Raw genomic sequence first — 20,461 nt, 5'->3', positions numbered from 1 at the left:
TAGGGACGCATGGTCTTATGACCAAGAGGTCCAAGATTCAATTCTCGGGATGTCATTGTCTGGAGTTAACATCCTGACTATGCACTTTCAATTGGGTACCTGCATTTACCTCACTCTATATCCATGAGACTGGTTCTAGGGGGACCGCTGATGTAGTAGTTCCACATTTGTGAGATTTTAAGGATATATATATATATTTTTTTTGGAGGGAAAGAAATTAAATCAAAAGAAAACAAAGAAGAGGTTAGAGAGGAGAGAGAGAGAGAGAGGGAGAAGAAAGAAGAAATATTAAAATAATATTTTGATTAGGTTAATAATGATGACCCACAATCAAGTAGAAGGATTACCACTTGATAATATTTTGATTAGGTTAGCTACTAACATACATTCTCATTTGGCAAGTCCAAATTCAAACCTAACTCATACTCATGGAGAGTAATTTGTACATATCCATCCACAGTATCTGTAAATATCTGATCAAATGTGAATTTACTGCCTTCAAGAATATATAAAAACAATACAATATGAACCTCCAAGAATAAGATATACATGCCCCCCAAAACTCATAACATTCATCAAATCTAAGTTCCATGCTCACTTAATGGGTATTTGAACCAAACAGTCATCTCTGTCATCACTTCTGTTAAGGAAAGATATGGCAAAAGCTTAGAGTCTTCCTTGGAAAATGAATAATGTTCTTTTGGGGATGTTCCATCTTCACATTGGTTTTGTGATCAGAGACTGCAACTAAAATATTCTCCCGATGAGATGTTTGAGCTGCTGCATCCTCATCAAATCCTTGGCTTGAGGACATATCTACTTGGTTCAAGTTAAACCACTGGATGCCATCATGAGTCCACTGCAGAAGGAACCAGCCTTTCTTTTCTGTCATGGCAAATGTTAGTTAGTGGGGCACAAAAATGATACAAGAATGCTCTTTTTTCACCAAAAGCATGATTCCACATTGTCATTCATGTCTCCCCTCTAATTTGCTACTAGATTGCTCCAACAAGGCTTCTTTCACAGGAAAACTTGATCATGCAACAGTATGATCAAATGAATGAGCTATGAGGGGTCTGATATTTACTTCATTAGCAGGGTCGATTTAGGTAATTGCTCTCCTCCATATACTGTAATGATGATCTGTTCTCTAGTGGATATTATTTGTTGTCATTCTTATTGTGGTTCCTTCTAGGCTTCATATACAATGGGACAAGAACCAAAAATCAATAAACAAAGCTTATCATGGCTTAATCAAATGATTGCTTTTGCTGTACTCACAAAACTTTTTCTGCAGAGGAAAAGAATACGAGAACAAAGGGAGGAAGCAAGGCATGCTCTCTGTCTGCAAACAAAAGCAAACAATTGTTATCTTCTGATGCAACAGCATGCACTGAATCAAACTATTTGTTAATTCATTAATTTATTGTTCGTCTCAAGCCACTACATACTGAGGTTGTCTCAAGCTTAGTGAAAGGACAGGGTCTAAGTGCAATACTGAGGAATAACAGGTACTTTATAGTTTAAGCATTTGATCAGCAGCAGAGTGGAAGTTATTGCTGCAGTTGACTCTTGAAATAAAGTCATCATATCACACTATTAAGAAAAACCTTCATAAATCTATTTTTAAAATAATACATTTAAAAAAAAACAATCATTTCATATGACAGGATAGAAATTCCAGTGTTAGGCAAATTTTCTTTTGGTGCCAAAGATTTTCATGAATAATGGCATTATTTGGGTGCCTAACCTATGATACTCATATCCAGTTATTGGAACTTTTAACATTTTGGTGCATTAGATAATTAGAGATAATTGGATGACCCCACACTCACCTAAACCATTTGGATTATGCAGAAATTTAAGCATCAAAATAACCACAAATTATATGTCAAATCAGTGGTCTCCTCCTTCCCACAAAGTGATCATTAATCAGTAAGCAATTAGGGATAAAAAGAGAGAAGAAAGACTTTACTATGTTGAGTGAGCTTACTAGTGCCACACAGTTGAAGTTGATATGTAATTATATTGAAATTACAAGTCTATGAAGTGAACTAAGGTTGAATCAACTATAGTGGATAAAAATATGTCAAACATCAAAGAATACTTTGTTTTTTTTTCCTCCTATTTAACTTTCTTTGCTTAGAGAAACTATCCTTGTTTCTTAGGTTGCAGATGACTGTTTTACCTTTATCTAATCATCAAAGTTATTGATATTGATTACCAAATTTCCCTTCAGAATAAATTAATTGGAAGGCCTGCTATTGGTGTGTGTCTCCACTTCTTTGAAGGTTCAGTTAGGATTTTTATAATTATCTAACAAAATCTAAGCCTAGAGTCAGTTTATAATTGAATGTTCAACAAAAGGAAGGAAAATATAAAGGCCATATTACAATTCTCTCTACAAGAAGGGAAGCATGCTATATAGACTATAATTAAAAGTCCACAGCACTTATCAACCTAGCAGCACAATATACAGAAATCAGCATGAGAGGCAGCAGCTGGGGCCTACTTCCAAAGATATCTATGTGCAGTTGCTGACCCCATAAATCTAGGTCCAGAAATTCCAAGATACTGATCCAAATTTTCCAGTAAATGCTTTCCTAAATACTCTCCTATCCGAAGCACATCAACTGTAGGTTTTAGTTGCTGCAGGAGCAACTCCTGACCTGAATTAGAGGAAACGCCCAATTGCATGATAATGGTATAATATATCACCAGGATATTCCTGGAGCTCAAGTGGCAGAGAATAACATGAAACTCCCATGTTATACAAGAAAAGAATTTTAGTTGCAGAATCAAAGAATGAACCACTCATATCAAAGATACTATCAGAAAAAGCTCTAAGGTTCAAGTTATAAAAATAGAGGATGCATAGGCTTACTAAAACAACTGCAGCAGAAAATACTATCAAAATAAGTTTCTGGTGGCAATTTGATTAATCGAGTTTTTATATGGCAGAGGTGAGAATACTACAATGGATATATGGATATTAGAAATTAAAATAAAAATTATTAATATTTGAGGGTACTTGCGTGACTCCGAAATGATAATTGAATTAAAAAGAGGAACGTCTAAGAGGTAGAAGGAAATTAAGGAGAACATCAATCAAACTATATAAAAAAAGATTTAACATTTAGAAAGCATACAATCGATCACAGACGTGATCTCTTCTCTGATTAATTTGAACTGAGCAAGGAAAGAAAACGCCAATTGGACAGAAAGTTTCTCCAAACTTCTCAACAGACATTGTAACAGAATACAAGAGGAAGATTTATGCATTTAGATTATGGATTCGCATACCGAAGGCGATTTTTTTTTTTCAACCACAGGTTTTCAGTGAAGTGCAGATCAGAACTAATTACATGAATTAAATTAACAAAATCACAAGTACAAAGTAAAGAAGCAAAGGAAGCTCCCACCACAGCTCCTGTATCAAGAAACCTCATCGTTGCCTTCCACTGGCCTACTCTACATCAATGCCTCTGGAGGAATATAAAGTAAAATTGGCTCCGCGACAGAGAACAGGTGCTAAGTAAATCAGCAATGCGGCGCAATGCGACAGAAAAGATCATACCGTTCTTTCAGAAGAGAGAGAGTGAGAGGAGTAGAGGACGAGGAGGAGAATTCCAAGGAGTTAGTCGTTGAACTGGAAGTGGATGCGATGAACAATGATAAGGGCAGGGCAGGCAACCAAAGGAGGAGGAGGACTAGGACGAGACAACAGCCATGATTTGGAGCGTGAGATCAGCGTGGCACTCATGGCCCAGCTTCAAGAACGCCACAACCGCCACATCGCCGCTCTCGGCCGTTGTCTCTCCAATCTGCGGGAAGATGATCTCAAGCAGGCGCAGATGTCAGCATAGCCTTCTAGTGGGCTGATTAATGGACCTTTAGAATCCTTTCCCAGTCCAACGCTAACATCTTTTGTATTGTAAAATTTCGCTTCGTTCACTTTCAAGCCACATCTCAATTTATCATCTTTTTCATTTTCGGATAGGAACAATCATCATCATCGTGATTATCATCCAGCTCTGATTGTCCCAATTATTTATGGTCAACTAACTTTTATTTTTTGCTATATTCTAAAAATACTTGCTTGGCATATCCGCTGATGTGTTTCAAGTGCATGCATTTGTGAACTTCACATGGTGTCTAACCTACAGAATGCAAGTGTGTACTTGGTTTTTCAAAAATCTAAACTATTTTGAGGTTGATATGGTCATTGTTCCAGCAACTACAGGGCAAGTACATTGATCTCAGAAAAAAGTCTGGCTCCCGTGCAAGATGAAAGAGGAGATCAATAAGTTCAACTTTCAGCTGCAAGTAACTTCATTGTGATCCCGGTGTAGGACTGTGAGTTGTTCTGGTATTTTGTGCTTCTTTCTTAGTTGTAATTGTTTCATATTATGTTGGTGCTCAAATATGTTGTCTCAAACTTCAATCTCATATTTGTCGTGTTTGACCACTCAGTTTATTTGTCAAATATTTTGGGGAAATATAAATTGGGTTTTTTTTGGAACTCTTCTCTTAAAAGGGAATTTACTAGGAGACATAGCGTGTTTGTGATTGATCAGCAAACTTGTTATGGTGGTCTGTCATTTCAGTCAACAGAAAGTGATGCAAAATGATGTGTGTTACTACTCAACATCCTTTTCAGTAACCTGTTTGGATTATATTAAGCAACGTGTTTCGGGTTAGGTAGTGATTGAATTATGTTATTATTCATTTCATCTTTTCTTCGTAACATTTCTCTTGGTTTTTTTGCTTACAAGAAAAGCTATACTTTAGAACTAGATATTACTGTTAGAGGACCAAACTTTTGTTGAAAAATCTGCATTCGATCTTCCAAACTATTCAAATTCTACCATTTGACTTGTTTTCTAAACCGTGTTCATGAGATTGAAACTAATACTTGTGTCCACGCTATGTTCAGCAATCCTGTTTAGAATTATTTCTTCATCATCTATCTTTTTGTGTGTCATCTTATTCAGTCCTCAACTAAAAATCTGGAAAAGAATTATAGTGTAATTTACTAACTAGATCTTTCCTTCTCACGATCCAAGAATGTGAAATCAAAAGTGGGCTAGAGTCTATCCATTCCCCCCTTTTTCATTCATAGTTTCTTAATGCTTTGTTCATTGAAAGAATAGGAATCCTTAAACTTCAGAGTCGAGGCTACTTACTTCATTGAAAGAAGGTTTCTGCCTTTGTTTTGTGTTTTTTCTCCCCGTCTTTATTAATCGAACTTCTTATCGAATTAGGTTTCTGATCCGACGGTAAAAATCCGGAATCCCATAAGGAGTCAACGCTGAGGGGAGGTCAAAGGGTCCAGTGGCTCGCCGGAAAAGGGCGAGCCGACCGGACTCAGAAGAAAGGGAAATCTGGTAGTAAAAGACACCCTGGTAGGGACCAGGGGTCCGACGCTCAAATAAAGCAGTGCGTAATAACCGAGCGGAAGGAGGTGCCGTCCGGACGGCGCAAAGAATCAAGGCCGTCCGGACGACGTTCATCGCCCGCTCGGCGGGCCAGGCACCCCAGTCAGACGGTGGGTAAAAGACGGGGACATCTTCTGACAGCCGTCAAGTCGTATGGCTGTGCCATACTTCTAGTCTGACAACGGGTGGTCCTGCCGTCCCATCAAAGAACATGCTCGGACTGTGGCAGCATGGTGTCAGGTAAGCTCTCTGACAAGTGCATACCGTGGTATGGGTTGCTGACACGTACGCACCTCGGTGGGCGTGCATCAGTTCCTTCTCCGTCTTATATAAAGAGGCTATTACTTCGCCGAAGGTACGCAGAATACGAATTTGGCAGCCACTTTCTCCACCACTTACCTGACTTGAGCGTCGGAGGACCGTCGCCGGGACACCCCTCCCGGCTCGGTTTTGTTGCAGGTTCGCCGGAGCACTCGAGGATCCAGCAGAGAGCGCCACGTGCCCAGCGTCCGCTGACTCTTGGTTCGGACAGGATCAGTTTCGTTTTCAGGATTGCTTGTGATTTATGTTTTTTTCAAAATGAAGCAATGAGCAATTTGTATTGTTGAAGGTTGGCACAATTAAGAATTTCTTCCACTTTATAAATTCACTTACTACATCTTTTCCAAGAGTTTGTCAGGAATCAACTCTTTTCAATAAAAGATATATTATACGTAGTCTTATTGATAGATGAATCATCCGAGAGTTATCTCCTTTGTTGATTAAGTCTCTGAATGTCATGGGAAAGAGGAGTAGTTAGAGATGTTCACCGGTCCTACAAGGGAGAAAAAGTAAGAGAAAAGAAGAAGGTTAGAATGGAAGTCGGGAGTGGTCTAACTCAATTATGTTGACACTGAAGAGAATGTGCTGAGTTTCACATGTATATGTGATCCTGTCCGAAAGTCGAGTAGACAGACGCTGGAGGTGTGGCGCTCTCTGCTGATTCCGTATAGACTTTGGGTTGACATGGACTACTCCGGTGAACCTGCAACAAAATCGAGCCGGGGAGGGGATCCCGGCGACGGCCCTCCGACGCTCAAGTCAGGCGAGAAGAAATTGAAGCAGAATAACGAGGCAAAGAGCTATAGTAGATGATCATGCATACCTCCGTCGAAGTCTGGGGGTCCTTATATAGGATCCCGGGGGGCGCGCGTGCACGCTTCCCGAGGTGTGCACGCTTCTCGAAGTATACCTCAAAATGAACGTGTCAGAAAAGTGTGTTTGACGTCATACCGCAACCGTCCGAGCATATCTCCGACATGACAGTGGAAACTTCCATCGTACGATCTTCTGTCCGGTCTGGTCGCCGACCATGCTATCTGTCGGCGGCGCATGTCTCGAGAAGGATATCGCCAGCTGTCTATTTTGTCCTCCTCTCTCGTTTGTTACTAGGCCGAATGGGTGAGCCGCTCAGTCGCATACTCGGACGGGCGTGCAACCTTAGTCGTTCGGTAGCTCGGCCGAGCGGACTCGCCGGTCGGCGCATCACCTCTTTTATATGAAACCCCCTGAGCATCAGAAACCCGACCTGTGGTCGAGTTGTTTTCGCACCGGCCTGGGCGCTATTAAGGTCGATCGGCGAGGTGACCTCCCCGTTCGGCCACAACATTGGTCTGCCCATTTTGACTTTGACTTCCACGTGTCGTTGATCACTGTACGGCCGGGCGCCCTCCTTCATCACCGGATCACGTGCATCCCTCTCAAGTTTAGTTGAAGGAGGCTAAAAGTTCGACTGACTGGACTACTAGTCTACCGGTGTAACAGCCGCTCGGCCACTGAGGTGAGTGCTTCTCTGTTCGGGCATTATGATGGTGCCAGGCAACCGCTCGGCAGCCTACCTGCTGGGCCTTGGAAAGTTTTGCTTGCCGCTGATTACCTTGCCGACCCGAGGGCAATTAATGCTGACGTCTTTAGGATCTCCTTGGAATTCGTGCAAATCCCTGCTATTAAGGCCGAGCACGCACCCACGTTCATTAAATGTCGCCCTTTAACCTGCCGCCATGTGCGCCACCGCCGTCATCGTTCGGCAAGGGCGTCAGCTCCGATGGGATAGGTGGTGGTTTGAATTCGACGGTCGGATGTCGACTTCGATCCCGATGACCTGGATCGGACGGCTAAGGTTGGTTGAGCCCTATGTTTATAAAGCACAGGCGCCGATAACTATTCCATCGTTGCTGCTTCTGCATGTTTCATTGGCTTCCTCGACCTCCAGTGCTCTGACGATCTTCCCCCTCCCTGTCCTAGGTCTACTTTTGTAAGCTCCCTGATCCCTTTCTGTTTTCGCGTTTGCTTCCCCTTGCTTTCCTTGGCGTCGCCTCTCTCGTTGTTTTTTCCGTCGATCTTTCTTACGAAGCCTCTGCTTTTTCACTTTCTGATCATGGTCAGTTCGTCCGCCCCCTTCTCGGCCTTTGGTATCAAGCCATGGAGAGTCGTTTGACTCGGGGAGATGCCTTTAAACTAATCAATGCATATGACATCCCTGCTGACCACAAACTCACCTTGGCCGAGTCGTCCGACCGGCCTCATGACCCGCCGACCGACACTGTTACCTTCTTCCGCGACTAATTCGTAGGTGACCTTAGGTTTCCCATCCACCCATTCATCATAGAAGTGTGCAACTACTTTCGTATTCCGCTCGGCCAGCTCGTGCCCAACTCCTTTAGGCTACTGTGCAACGTAGTTGTGCTCTTCCGAGTGCACAATATCCCCCTTAAGCCTAAGATTTTTCATTATTTTTACTATCCCAAGCAGTCTAAGCTGGGCACCTTCTTGTTTCAAGCTCGGATCGGCTTAGTTTTCTTTGATAAAATGTCTACCTCCAACAAGCATTAGAAGGATCGTTTCTTCTTTTTGAGTTTTCCCGAGCCGCCATCCTTCCGAACCCAATGGCAAACTTCGCTGCCGCCTCCCCCCTATCTGAAGAGGTATAGGACCGAGCCCGCTTTTCTACACGCGGCTAGCCTGCTGGGCGGGCTGAAGCTGGACATCCATAAGCTACTGCTCGAAGGGATGCTGTATCTATTAGGCTTAAGCCTGATCCGAACGCGGCTTCCGAACGACCCTGGTAAGAAATAACTTTCTCTCCTTTTCTTTGAGTTTAACTGATTTCTTTTCTCTTTCTTGCAAATGAGACCATGATGAAATTGGTGGCATTCGGTATGATGAAACGCAAGACCGCCGAGATAGAGGCGGCTGCAGCGCAGGAGGCAGAGAGACTTGGCATCACCCCGATCGACTCTCATGAAGGCGAGAGCGAAGAGGTGCAGACGGCGGGCGATGCGTCTGCCGCTCGGACGGTCACTACTGATGCAGTTGGAGAGACCGCTCCATCGACTACGCAACCGGTCACTCAGCCTGAGGAAGCCGAGTCTTCTGATGACGACCTCCCTTTGGTTGGACGCAAATGCCACCGAACAGGCACACCAACCCGCTCGGCCACCTCAGCAATCCACGTGTCTGAGCAAATGGACGATCCTCCTCCACTGGCTCCAGCGACTGTGGAAGAGTTGTCTTCTGACCGGACCCTATCTCAAGGAGATTGGCCTTCCGACCCCGTCGCTGCTCAGCCTCTCAGTTCACTCCCTCCGGCTCCAGGGGTAATCAAGTGATCTCTTATTCGCTCTGAGCCGGTCGGACAATCTTCTGTCCCTTCCGTGTCTGCTTAGTCTACTCCGAGCCGGCGCAAGACTATCAAGGCCTTACTCCATCTACCGACAGAGGAATATATGCAGGCGGTTGAACAGTCGAGGAGCCCCGAACACTTAATAATCATTCGGGGACCCCTCGTGAAAGTCTAGGAGGACGCCCGAGCGCGCGTGAGTCTGATGCCCCCTGGGCTGCTCGGCAACAGCTATCTGCAACAAACCACCGGGGTAACTTTTATCACAATCCTTCATTTCTTCTCCTCCATTTGGTATTGACTATTTTTCTTTTAACCGGGTTGCAACATTGGGTGGAAAGTATAGTGGTATGCCACCGCTTAGCTTTCCCTTGAAGAGGAGTTCAAAAAGCTCAAGGTCTCTGGCGGGGCTCCCCTTCAAGGCCCCTCTTATGCCGAGCTGAAGACCGACCTGGATAAGACCAACAAACTGCTAGAGGTCGAGCGACACAAATCTTCAAGCTTGCAAACTATAGTGGACCGGCTCGAGACCCAGGTCAAAACTATTAGGATGTATACTAAAAGCCTAGCTTTTGGTATAAATATTTATCTAGAAATAAGAATCACATTGGTCAAATGTCTATATTTATGATAAATGTAGTTGTTCAATTAATTTATATTGTAGATAACATGGTGTGTGGTGTCACACACAGAGAATCATGTTATCAGTACCTTATAAATTATAAACAGTAGCTCACGACCAAGATGGAAAGGAACAAACCATTGGAAGGTCGTAGTGTAATTAGGTATTAGTTTATCTTAACTATATAATTACACTAGTACACTTAGAGTGTATTGAGTAGGACCATTAGAGGTCATTTCTTTTATACTGATTTTATAAAGGAACAAAAACCTCAGTTATTATGAAAGTGTGTGCTCTTAATCCTAATATGATAACAAGCACATATATTTGATATTTATTTCTTTAATTTATCAATGGGTGAGATTTAGTTCGATAAATCAATAAGCCCGATAAGTTGGGAAATGATATCACTTATAGTGTGTGTTGTTGATTATAGAAGGAAACTGTGTCCTAGTAATCTAGGTTAAGAATGTCCCCAAGAGGAGCTCATAAGGATTGTCATGTTAAACCCTGCAGGTGGACTTAGTCCAATATGACGATAAGGTTGAGTGGTACTACTCTTGGACTAAGATATTAATTAAATGAGTTGTCAGTAACTCACTTAATTAGTGGGCAATCGACATCTTAAACACAGGGAGACTAAGACACTCATAATAAGAAGGATCCCAAAATGTAATTTGGGATTGGTGCGGTAGTTCAATAATAGTTCTCTAGTGGAATGAATTATTATTGATAAAATTAAGTTGTGTGTTCGGGGCGAACACGGGATGCTTAATTTTATCGGGAGACCAAAACCAATTCCTCTTCTCGGTCCCTATCGTAGTCTCTTAGTTATAGAGTACTATACCCCACCTATACCCACCTTCTTACCCATCCTATAGGGGTCGGCCAAGCTAGCTTGGAGACCAAGCTAGGGCCGGCCATGGCTTGGTTCATGGGTGAATTCATGTGGCCGGCCCTAGCTTGAACTCAAGCTTAGGTGGCCGACCCTATTAAAATAAAAAGGAATTTTAATTTTAAAATTTTTCTTATGTGGATAACATGATTTAAAAGAGAGTTTAAAAATTTAAATCATTCCTTTTATAAGATTCTACAAAAGATTAAGAGAAGAGCTAAATCTCTTTCCTTATTGTAGATTAAAAGGTTGATTTTAATTTTGGTAAAAACTTTCCTTTTAATCATGTTAATGGTTTAAAAAATTAAAAATTCTTTTTTATTAGTTTTACAAAAGATTAAGAAAAGATTTAATATCTTTCCTTATTTGTAGATTGAAAGGAGATTTTAATTTTTAGAGATAACTTTTCTTTTTGAAAATTATCCACATATTTAAAAGAAAGTTTTTAATTTATAAAATTTTCTTTTTATTAACCAATCATGAAGGGATAAAAATTATTGGAGAAATTTTTATAAATTTCCGGAAACAAATTAGGAAGTTTTAATTCTTGTTTTTAATTAAAACTTTCCTTGTTTTGGGGAGAAAGTGGCCGGCCAAGAAAATTGGAAAAATAAAATTTTAATTTTTAATTAATTAATTTTTCTTTTTCATGGCAAAAGAATTAAGGAAGTTTTTATTAAAATTTCCTTATTTGCCAAGACCAAGGATTATAAAAGAGGGGGTAGAGGTGCCTTAATGGAAAACGACTCTATTCTTTTTCTTCCTCTCTTTTCTTCCTAGGTGTGGCCGACCCCTAGAGGTTCGCCTTCCCTTCTCTCTTCTCCTTCTTGTGGCCGAGACTTCATCACCTCTTGGAGACATAGAAGTGGCCGGATCTAGCTTGGAGAAAAGGAGAGAAAGGAGGCTTGTTTCTTGCATCCCTTGGAACTTGGTTGGTGGACAAAGTTCTTCATCCTTTGGAAGTCTTTGCTTGGCCGAAACTTGAAAGAAGGAAGAAGAAGGTGCCTTGGTGGTTCTCATCTCTGAAGATCATTGCCCACACAATGTCCGAGGTTAGAAGAGGAATACGGTAGAAGATCAAGAGGTCATTAAAAGTTCACAAAGGAAGGTATAACTAGTAATTGTTTTTCGCATCATACTAGTTTTATTTCTTTGTAAAAATACCAAATACAAGAGGCATGTGATTCTAGGTTTCGAATTAGTTTTCGATGTTGTGTTCTTTTGTTTTCTTTTCGAACTTGTGCTTCGATTGTTCTTTTTGGTTAACCTAGAGTTATTTAAGGAAATTAAATATTAACTTTCCTTAAGAGACTTTGTCTAGGCGGTGGTGGTTGCTCTCATATCCAAGAAGGTCATGTGCCTCGTCATGCAGTCCTGGAAGCTAAATTTGGAAATTGATATTTAATCAACTTTGTGACCTAGGTGATTTGGATTGAACGTGTTAAGTTCCGCAGGAGATCCAAATCTAAACCTAAAAGAACATATAAGTTAAACTTGGGATCAAACGTGTTAAGTTCCGCAGGTGATCAAAGTTTAATTTAAAAGAACACATGGTAGCTAGGAAAGGTTCAAATCTTGTACAAAATTTTTGTACAGATGAACCATTAGGTTTTCCAAGTAGCAACCAACAAAAACATACAACAAGAAGATCACTTTGGCCACCAACAGGAAGAATCAGGCCATCACCGACCTGGAGACAAAGAATGCCGAGGCCCGGTCGCTTGAGCTGAAAGTCAACAAGTTGACCGACCTACTCACTGCCGAGAAGAATGGTCGTTCGGCGGAGGTGGCCGCTCTTCAGAGTGATCTGAAGACCTTTCAAGACGCACTAGAGGCATCCCGAGCCGCCTTCAAAGAGTATCAGGAGGCCGAACCTGGTTGAGTCACTGTCATGCAGCAAAACTACATCCGCTCGGACAAATTCATAGAGAAGACCCGCGCACGGCTCGTCCATGCGTTCGAGCTGGCCATCACTGCCACGGCTGACTATCTGAAGACCAAGGGTCGGCTTCCTGAGGATTTCACTATTCCCGTCCGTGATTATGCTGATCTTCTAACCACGATTCCGGATGAGATTTTTAATTATCTAGAGTGAAGTTGTGGATGTGTACTGGCCGTTCAGTCTATTTCATTTTGTGTACTCGCCGTTCGACTTACTTTGCTTAGTGAATTTTCCTTGTCTGTTTGTTTTATTGTTGGGTGTATTTGAGAGAACTACATGTTCCCTTTATCGTTACTGAATTCGTGAGAGCCTTCGTCCTTTGATCTCCGAGCTGCTGCCCGACAGTCGAGTACAAGGCCAAGTCCTGTTAAGCTTAAGCGATGTCGAGGCTAAACTCTGTAGTTGCCGGTCGGCGATCTGCAAGCCGAATATTTTAATAGTCGCCGGTTCGGCTCTAGAGTTTAACATCGTCGATCGACGGTTTTCAGACCGGGGGGTTTATAGTCGCCGGTCCGACTCTAGAGTTTAACGTCGCCACTCGACGGTCTTCGGGCCGGGGGGTTTATAGTCGCCGGTCCGACTCTAGAGTTTAACGTCGCCGCTTGACGGTCTTCGGACCGGGGGATTTATAGTCGTCGGTCCGACTCTAGAGTTTAACGTCGCCGCTCGACGGTCTTTGTGGAGTCTAGCCGTTCGGCGTATTCTTTTCTTTTTGATATCATTCCTGCATTCAAAGGGAGTTGAGGAATGGAAAATACATATAACGAATTACATTGGCACACCTTTCATTCAACTCGGTACGGCTGGAGATGTTTAGTGCTCTATGGTCGTTTTAGCTGTCTTTCATCTTCATCTTTGAAGTAATAGGCGCCCGATCAAAGCTTCTCGATGACCTTAAAGGGCCCAGTCCAAGGTGCCTCTAGCTTGCTCACATCTCCGACTGGTTTCACCTTCTTCCATACAAAGTCGTTGACTTGGAATGCCCTGAGAATCACTCTCCTGTTGTAATTCTGCTTCATTCTTTGCCGGTATGCCATTAGCCGGACGACTGCTTTAGCTCGCGCCTCGTCTATCATGTCCAGCTCCAGCTGCCTCCGCTCGGCATTACTCCTGTTGTACTGTTGCACCCGATCGGATTCTACTCCGACCTCTACGGGAACGACAACCTCCCCTCCGTACACCAAGTGGAAAGGCGTGACCCCCGTTCCCTCCTTAGGGGCAGTGCGAATCACCCATAACACACCTGGGAGCTCATCTATCCAGCTGCCACCGATATGGTCGAGCCGAATTCGAAGAATCCGCAGGATCTCCCGATTGACGACTTCAACATGCACGTTGCTCTGCGGATAAGCCACGGAGGTGAAGTGTTGCTGAATGCTATACCCCTCGCACCATTCTCGGAGCTACTGTCCGACGAATTACCGCCCATTGTCGGATACGAGCCATCGTGGAATGCCGAACCGGCATATTATGCGCTGCCAGATGAACTTCTTGACCATCTGCTCGGTTATTTTCGCGAGCGGCTCGACTTCCACCCACTTTGAGAAATAGTTTATCGCTACTAGTAAAAACTTCCGCTGTCTGGTCGTCATGGGGAGGGGTCCTACAATATCCATGTCTCACTGGTCGAACGGGCAGGCTACTGTAGAGGCTTTCATCTCCTCCGTCGTCGATGGGAGAAGCTGTGATATCTTTGACAAGAAAGACAAGTAGTGACGGTCCGAGCAGCGTCTTCCTGGAGGGTTGGCCAGAAATATCCAGCTAGCATGATCTTTTTTGCTAACGACCGGTCGCCCGGGTGTCCTCCCCAGGATCTTTGATGCACCTCCTTTAGTATATATTCCGCGTCTTTCGAGCTGACACACTTTAGCAGCGGACGGGAGAAAGCCTTCTTGTAGAGCTGGTCCCCTATGAGGTTGAACCAACCCGCTCTCCTTCTTAGCAACTGTGCCTCATCCCGATCGGACGGAACAGCTCCTGATCGCAAGAATTCCACTATGGTCGTCCTCTTGTCGCTAGGGAACACGAGGCCCTCCATCCTGTCAATGTGAGCCACTAAGGATACCTGTTCGATCGGTTGTTGGGTGACGATCGACGTTATCGAACTCGCCAGCTTCGCCAACTCATCTGCCGCCTGATTCTCCGCTCAGGGGATCTTCTATATGACAACCTCGCCGAAGTTGATTTTGAGCTTGTCGAATGCCTCCGCATACAACTTCAGCCTGGTGTTGTTGATCTCGAAGGTCCCCAAGAACTGCTGAGTGACCAACTGTGAGTCTGAATAAATTAACAGCTTACTGACTCCTACGTGCCGAGTGGCCTGTAATCCTGCTATGAGGACCTCATACTCTGCCTCGTTGTTGGTTGCGCGGTAATCCAACCAAACGGACAAATGCATCCGCTCTTCTTGTGGTGAAATCAGCAAAAGACCGATGTTGCTTCCCTGCCGCGTGGCTGACCTGTCCACGTATACCCTCCAAGTGGCTTCGGGCTCGGGGTTCTGCACTTCGGTGACGAAATCCGCCAAGGATTGCGCCTTAATTGTCGTCCGGGACTGGTACTGTATGTCGAACTCGCTGAGCTCGGTTGTCCATTTGATCAATCGTCCGGGATTGTAGCAGGATCGGTAGGATCGGAACAGAATCGGTAGGATCAGAACAGGATCGGAGCAGAATCGGAGCAGAATCAGAGTAGGATCGGTGGAAGCTTTGAGAGGTCATAACTTTTGACTCGGATTGAACCACGAAACCTATAATATATTAAATCAAAACTCGTTCAGAGATCTTTAATAAATTTCAAAATTTATCCTTAATCACCCTATTTCAAATCCAAAAAATATCATTTAAATTCTTTTCGGATGTCTAAAAGATTTTATCTTTTTTTTTCATCTTATTAGGGTTTTAAATTATTTAAACATATGTTTAATTATTATTTTTTTAGTTTTTTTATCAATAATATTTTGTCATTTATTTTTTCCAAAATAATGAGTTTTTTGATATATATTGTCTAGTATTATGTGACATCAACCCGTCTTTAGAAGATTATTTTCGATATTCATATTTGAATCAAAGGATTCAATAGCTTCTGCTATATATGTTAGGTACTTTGTTGTCTTTAAATTGAATTATCTTATAAATCAAGGAAAAAATTTTGACATTGAATATGTTATTATTATTGTGTTAATAGAAATTTTATATTATTTCATTTTATGATATGAAAATATAAATATTATTACTATGCGAGAATGATAGTTGAATTACAAGTTAATTTAAATTTGTACATGTACTAATGTAATTTGAGGTGTTTAGTGTAAATAATTGCATATATATATATATATATATATATATATATATATATATATATATATATATATAAAATTAATTAATTAATTAATTAATTAATTATATGTAAATGAGTTTTTAGATATTTTTTTCTAATTATTAATCATGTATGATAAAATTTTAAAGATTTTTTTGGTAAGATTTTTGGTAGGTGTTTATTTATTCGTATGAGGTTGTTTCGACTAAAATTTGATTTATCTTCATTTACAAGATTTTTTTTTTTTATCATTCTTCTCTTTTTATTTTTTCCCATCTTTTTTATTATATATTTATTCCAATCTACCACCTCTACGATGAAACAAATCCTAAGAGATTGGTGTAGATATAAACCTTTTAAAGTATTAAACATAACAAAGATTTGGATGGGCTTATTTGGTCAACAATATGGCAAAAAACAAAACCAAGTTGGAGAAATCAGAGGGAGTTTGCTTGATGATGTAGCCAGAATTGGAACCTTGGTTTTTAAAAATAATAATAATAAAATATTTTTAAATAAAACATAAAAAGATTGGTATGAGAGGATGGTAAGGGATAAGCCTCAATTAAAAACAAGGAAATCAAATGAAAAATAAATAAAAGCTTCCTAACTCTGATTGAGGTGCCATCATTTGATTCCATTTTTCCTTTTCTCTAACCTACCAAAATAAAGCATCTCCTTCTCATTTAAGCAAAAAAGATATTATTAGACTTGGCAAATAAATTATATTTTAAAAAATTATTAAATGGTGATATTTGACTTTGTTATTATTATTATTTTAAATAAAAAATAATTTGGACAGGGAACAAAAAAACCTAAACTACTATTGTATTCTTTAAATAATAATAATAATAGAAGCAATAAGAACCTTCTGAAAGTTTGTGTGTTTACTCATTTTTCAATTGATTCTTTGAATGTCTATATTTTTTCAAATAATTTTGCAAAAAAAAAAAGTTGATAGAAAAATGCCTCCTCTCCAATTCCTTTTGGATTGAGCCAAACGATAATTTGTCAAATTGTGGATTTTGACGGTTTGTTTCCTATCTCATGCTTGATGCCTTGTCAAGGTGCCGTGAAGGATTCTTGGGGCGAAAACTATACGGCGTTGGGAATTATTCAAAGATTAGGTGCTAATTAAATTCCCTGCAGCAAACTTAATTGTTTTGTGGACAAATTCCTTTCTTCCAGCGTCCAAATCTCATCCATAAAACTGATCACTAAATTATTGCTAATAAAGATAGAAATGATTATATTTCCCATGAAATTAAATTCCAAACACTCACAAAGACGTTTTGCTTTCTGTTTAAAATCAAAACAGGAATAATCAAATTGCAACAACTAGCAATAAAAATGACCTCTCTCCATCGAACCACTGTTTTCAAATTCAATGATGAAGACAAAACTTGAACCGGAATCTATTGTTGTCAAAAATTAATTGTAATACCATCAGAGTTGAGAGAGAAGAGGATTACAATTCAACCAAAATTATTGCCAAATGTCCTTTTAAATTTATTATCTTTACTACTTGATCAAATGGATAAATCTAGCCTATGGCTTGCTTACAGCTTCGAAAAACGATAATGCAACATATTTTTTTTATATATATAAAATGGCCAAACCTACCAGACCCTGATCCATGATGCCAATAGTTAATATTCTAAACTTAATTAGCTTACTTAATTGGTAGACAATTGCTTGCTATCAAATGGAGAAGTTCGAATTGCTAGCCACTTCTAAAGTTCATCAATTTTATAAATTTAATTTGCAATCATTTTCTTAAACGTAGCGTATAGCATATGAACATTAATACGAGTTTAGTGTAGACAGAAGAAGGATAATTGATGAGAAAGGACATAAAATATTCGGAGGATGAAGATCAAAGCATGGAAATTTAAAGCATGAAAAAGAAGCAGCACCGCGTCCAATTCCTGCCAGTGACACTTTTTTTCCTCCTCGCGCGTACAGACAAAGGAATCGCCAGCCAACACCATCCCATTTATACCCGCCTCCGCCTCAGCCTCGGGCCTCCATTATCGATCTCGGCCTAGGAATTCTCAGCACGAGATGAGACGGTGAGCTTCGACTGCAAGCGAGCAGACGAGAGGCTCCATCCCAACTCAAAAAGGACGAAGCTTTAATGGCGCTCTGCTGTTCTTGCGTCTGCTACTGAGAAGAGCCCAGCCCTCGCATGCCTTCTTTAGACTGTTTAATTTCCTTCGATGGTAGCGCCTTTTTGAGGCATTGAATTGAAGAGGACAAGGTGGGAGGCGAAGGAGCGGCAGATAAACGAAGCTCGCATTCAAAGCACTATCCGCTTTTGATTCGCTTCCAGAACACACCACCGCCACCACCACCGATTCTTTCTTCTTTATATCCTTCTCTGCTTTCTTGGTGAAGTAATGACAGTTCAACCTCAGCGCCCCTGGGACTTGGTGCTCATCGATAGGTAACTCCTTTGAGAGAAAGCTGCGATCTTGATTAGTACAAGTATTTGGTGGTGGATTAAATTTCCTGTGTTAAAGGTGGGATTTTGATGGCAGAGAGATGGAGTTGCAGCCATCGGCGCCGGGTTTCCTTCATCCTTCCGCGGTGTTGATGCCCGATGGAGGTGAGAGAAGTTGGTTCCTTTCCGTTGTTTGGTTAGTCATTTTGTTCGTCGTATCGTTGTCTGCGATTTGAGATGGCCATCTGCGGCAGCGGCGCCGAAAGGAGCCAAAAGACGTAGAGATGCTGCCGGCGCTCCGGCGGGGGCGCTGCCCATGGGGCATGGCCGCTCCGGTAATAACTCCGCGCTGTTTCCACTTCCGGGGGTAGTGCACCTTCATGAGGAACAAAACCAACTGCGCACCGTCGTCTCGACTGGCCTCCGCCTCTCGTCTGCCTCTATTCCTCCTATCCTATCTGAAGAGCTCGCTGTTCATATAAAGCGAGACAAGGATGAAATCGAGCAGTTCATTAACGCGCAGGTAGCTTCGATTTCGATCCTCCTCTCCGATTGTTTCGTCTCAACTCAGCATCGAAGAAAGCAAAATCGGATATATTTTTTTGCCCTTTTTTGTTAGGGCGAGCAGCTGCACCGGACGTTGGCGCAGAGACAGCGGCGGAACTACTGTTCTTTAATTAGCGCAGCGAAAGATTCGATCGCGCGGAGGCTGAGAGAAAAGGAGGCGGAGCTGGAGCAGGCGGCGCGGCGGAGCGCCGAGCTCGAGGGCCGTCTCGCCCACCTTCGAACCGAGTCGATGGCGTGGCAAGCGAAGGCCATGGCCAACCAGGCGAAGGCCGCTACTCTTCATGCGCAGCTGCAACAGGCCATTTCCGCGGCCGCTACCACGCCGGTCCAGGCGGCGGGAGAGACCCGCCGCGGGGGGTCGACGCCTTCGGCCGAGGACGCCGAGTCGGCCTTCGTCGACCCGGATCGAGTCGATCCGGAAAGAGCTTGCCGCTTGTGTGGGCGGAGGGAGGCGGCGGCGGTACTCCTCCCCTGTCGCCATCTCTGCCTGTGCGAGCTCTGCGACAGCGGGCCGACCCCGGTCGAGTCGTGCCCGGTTTGCCGCTGTGTTCGAACCGGAAGCGTCCGAGTCTTTCTTGCCTAATACGAATATAAAAAAATGTGTAAAAAAAAAAAATCTTTTTTTCAGAGTCTTGTGAGATTTTTATATTTATTTTAGTTGGTTGAAATATGATTTTTTTTCATTGTTTTATTTTCATCCATCTTTTATTAATGTTATCATTTTCTCATAAATTTATGTGGCCTAAAATATTTATTGAAGTAAAAGAAGATAATCCGTCGGACTGTACCATACGATTTGAAAATGAGGTAAATTATGAGGATTTCAAGTTACTTTTTTAAAATTAGTGGAGGTAGAATTATTAGAATATATATATATTATGTTTTGTTATCAAATGGTTACTCTATTCAAAGGAGAGAAATCGAATAAGAGAATAGAGGAATGATAGCGAAGACTAGATGGAGCGAATTTGTTTACTTGTGGCAAAAGGCAAATGACACAAGTGGTGATGGGGTGAGTTGCACGGAATTTAAAGATTTACGTCTTGATAATTTTATAATTCGATCTCGCGACTTCATGTGACAAATATATCATCACTTATCATCTCGAATGATCCGTGGAGTCGCATATTTTTTGAAAATAGAACCCATTACATGGCAAAAGGTAAAATCGTTCGCCCCCGGCGTCCCCGTTGCACCCCACGAGGGAGGTAAATCATGATAGCCGAACGAGCAAGTGGTAGTGGGGTGAGATGCATAGGATCTAAAAATTTATGTCCCGATAATCTTACGATTCAACTCTGAAAATAAAGCCCATCACGACAATATGAAAAAGGAAGAGAGATTGAAAGATGATAAATGATGAAATTATTATCATTCCATATTCTATTCTGTCTAAATGACCTCTCCACTCGATATCCTCTCCTTTGTCAAGCTTCTTTTAAATTGAGAAAATTCCAGGAGTTGTACATAAAATTAAGGAACACTTTCAGTTGGTTACACCACTTTTCATAAACATTATTAATTATCTAATGGAATAATGATATTGTCGCGTATATATTATGTTAGTTTTTGTTAAAT

General features: G+C 41.8%; 1 protein-coding gene and 1 long non-coding RNA gene across 6 annotated transcripts; one reads left to right on the top strand and one right to left on the bottom strand.

The window, feature by feature from the left end:
* Positions 1–470: 470 nt before the first annotated feature.
* Positions 471–3,948, bottom strand: LOC122018662. 4 transcript variants are annotated; one of them, XR_006121856.1, is made up of 4 exons: positions 3,578–3,948; positions 2,513–3,485; positions 1,282–1,345; positions 471–1,196 (listed from the first exon to the last, which is right to left on the bottom strand). It is a non-coding gene; the product is annotated as an uncharacterized LOC122018662 (long non-coding RNA). The 4 variants fall into 4 exon arrangements; XR_006121855.1 differs by having other exon boundaries at positions 1,452–3,948; XR_006121854.1 differs by having other exon boundaries at positions 2,513–3,948.
* Positions 3,949–17,743: 13,795 nt separating this feature from the next.
* LOC122020290 (BOI-related E3 ubiquitin-protein ligase 1-like) lies at positions 17,744–19,567 on the top strand. 2 transcript variants are annotated; one of them, XM_042578158.1, is made up of 4 exons: positions 17,744–18,319; positions 18,396–18,481; positions 18,571–18,839; positions 18,936–19,567. In XM_042578158.1, exons 1-4 carry the CDS (start codon positions 18,273–18,275, stop codon positions 19,464–19,466), a joined length of 933 nt encoding a protein of 310 aa, XP_042434092.1. In that variant the 5' UTR covers positions 17,744–18,272; the 3' UTR covers positions 19,467–19,567. The 2 variants fall into 2 exon arrangements, with proteins under 2 accessions (XP_042434092.1, XP_042434093.1); XM_042578159.1 differs by having other exon boundaries at positions 17,746–18,319; positions 18,414–18,481; positions 18,936–19,566.
* Positions 19,568–20,461: the final 894 nt, after the last annotated feature.

Source organism: Zingiber officinale, chromosome 9A, assembly GCF_018446385.1.
Source record: "Zingiber officinale cultivar Zhangliang chromosome 9A, Zo_v1.1, whole genome shotgun sequence".
Taxonomy (NCBI): domain Eukaryota; kingdom Viridiplantae; phylum Streptophyta; class Magnoliopsida; order Zingiberales; family Zingiberaceae; genus Zingiber; species Zingiber officinale.
This window is presented reverse-complemented; position numbering and strand designations above follow the sequence as displayed.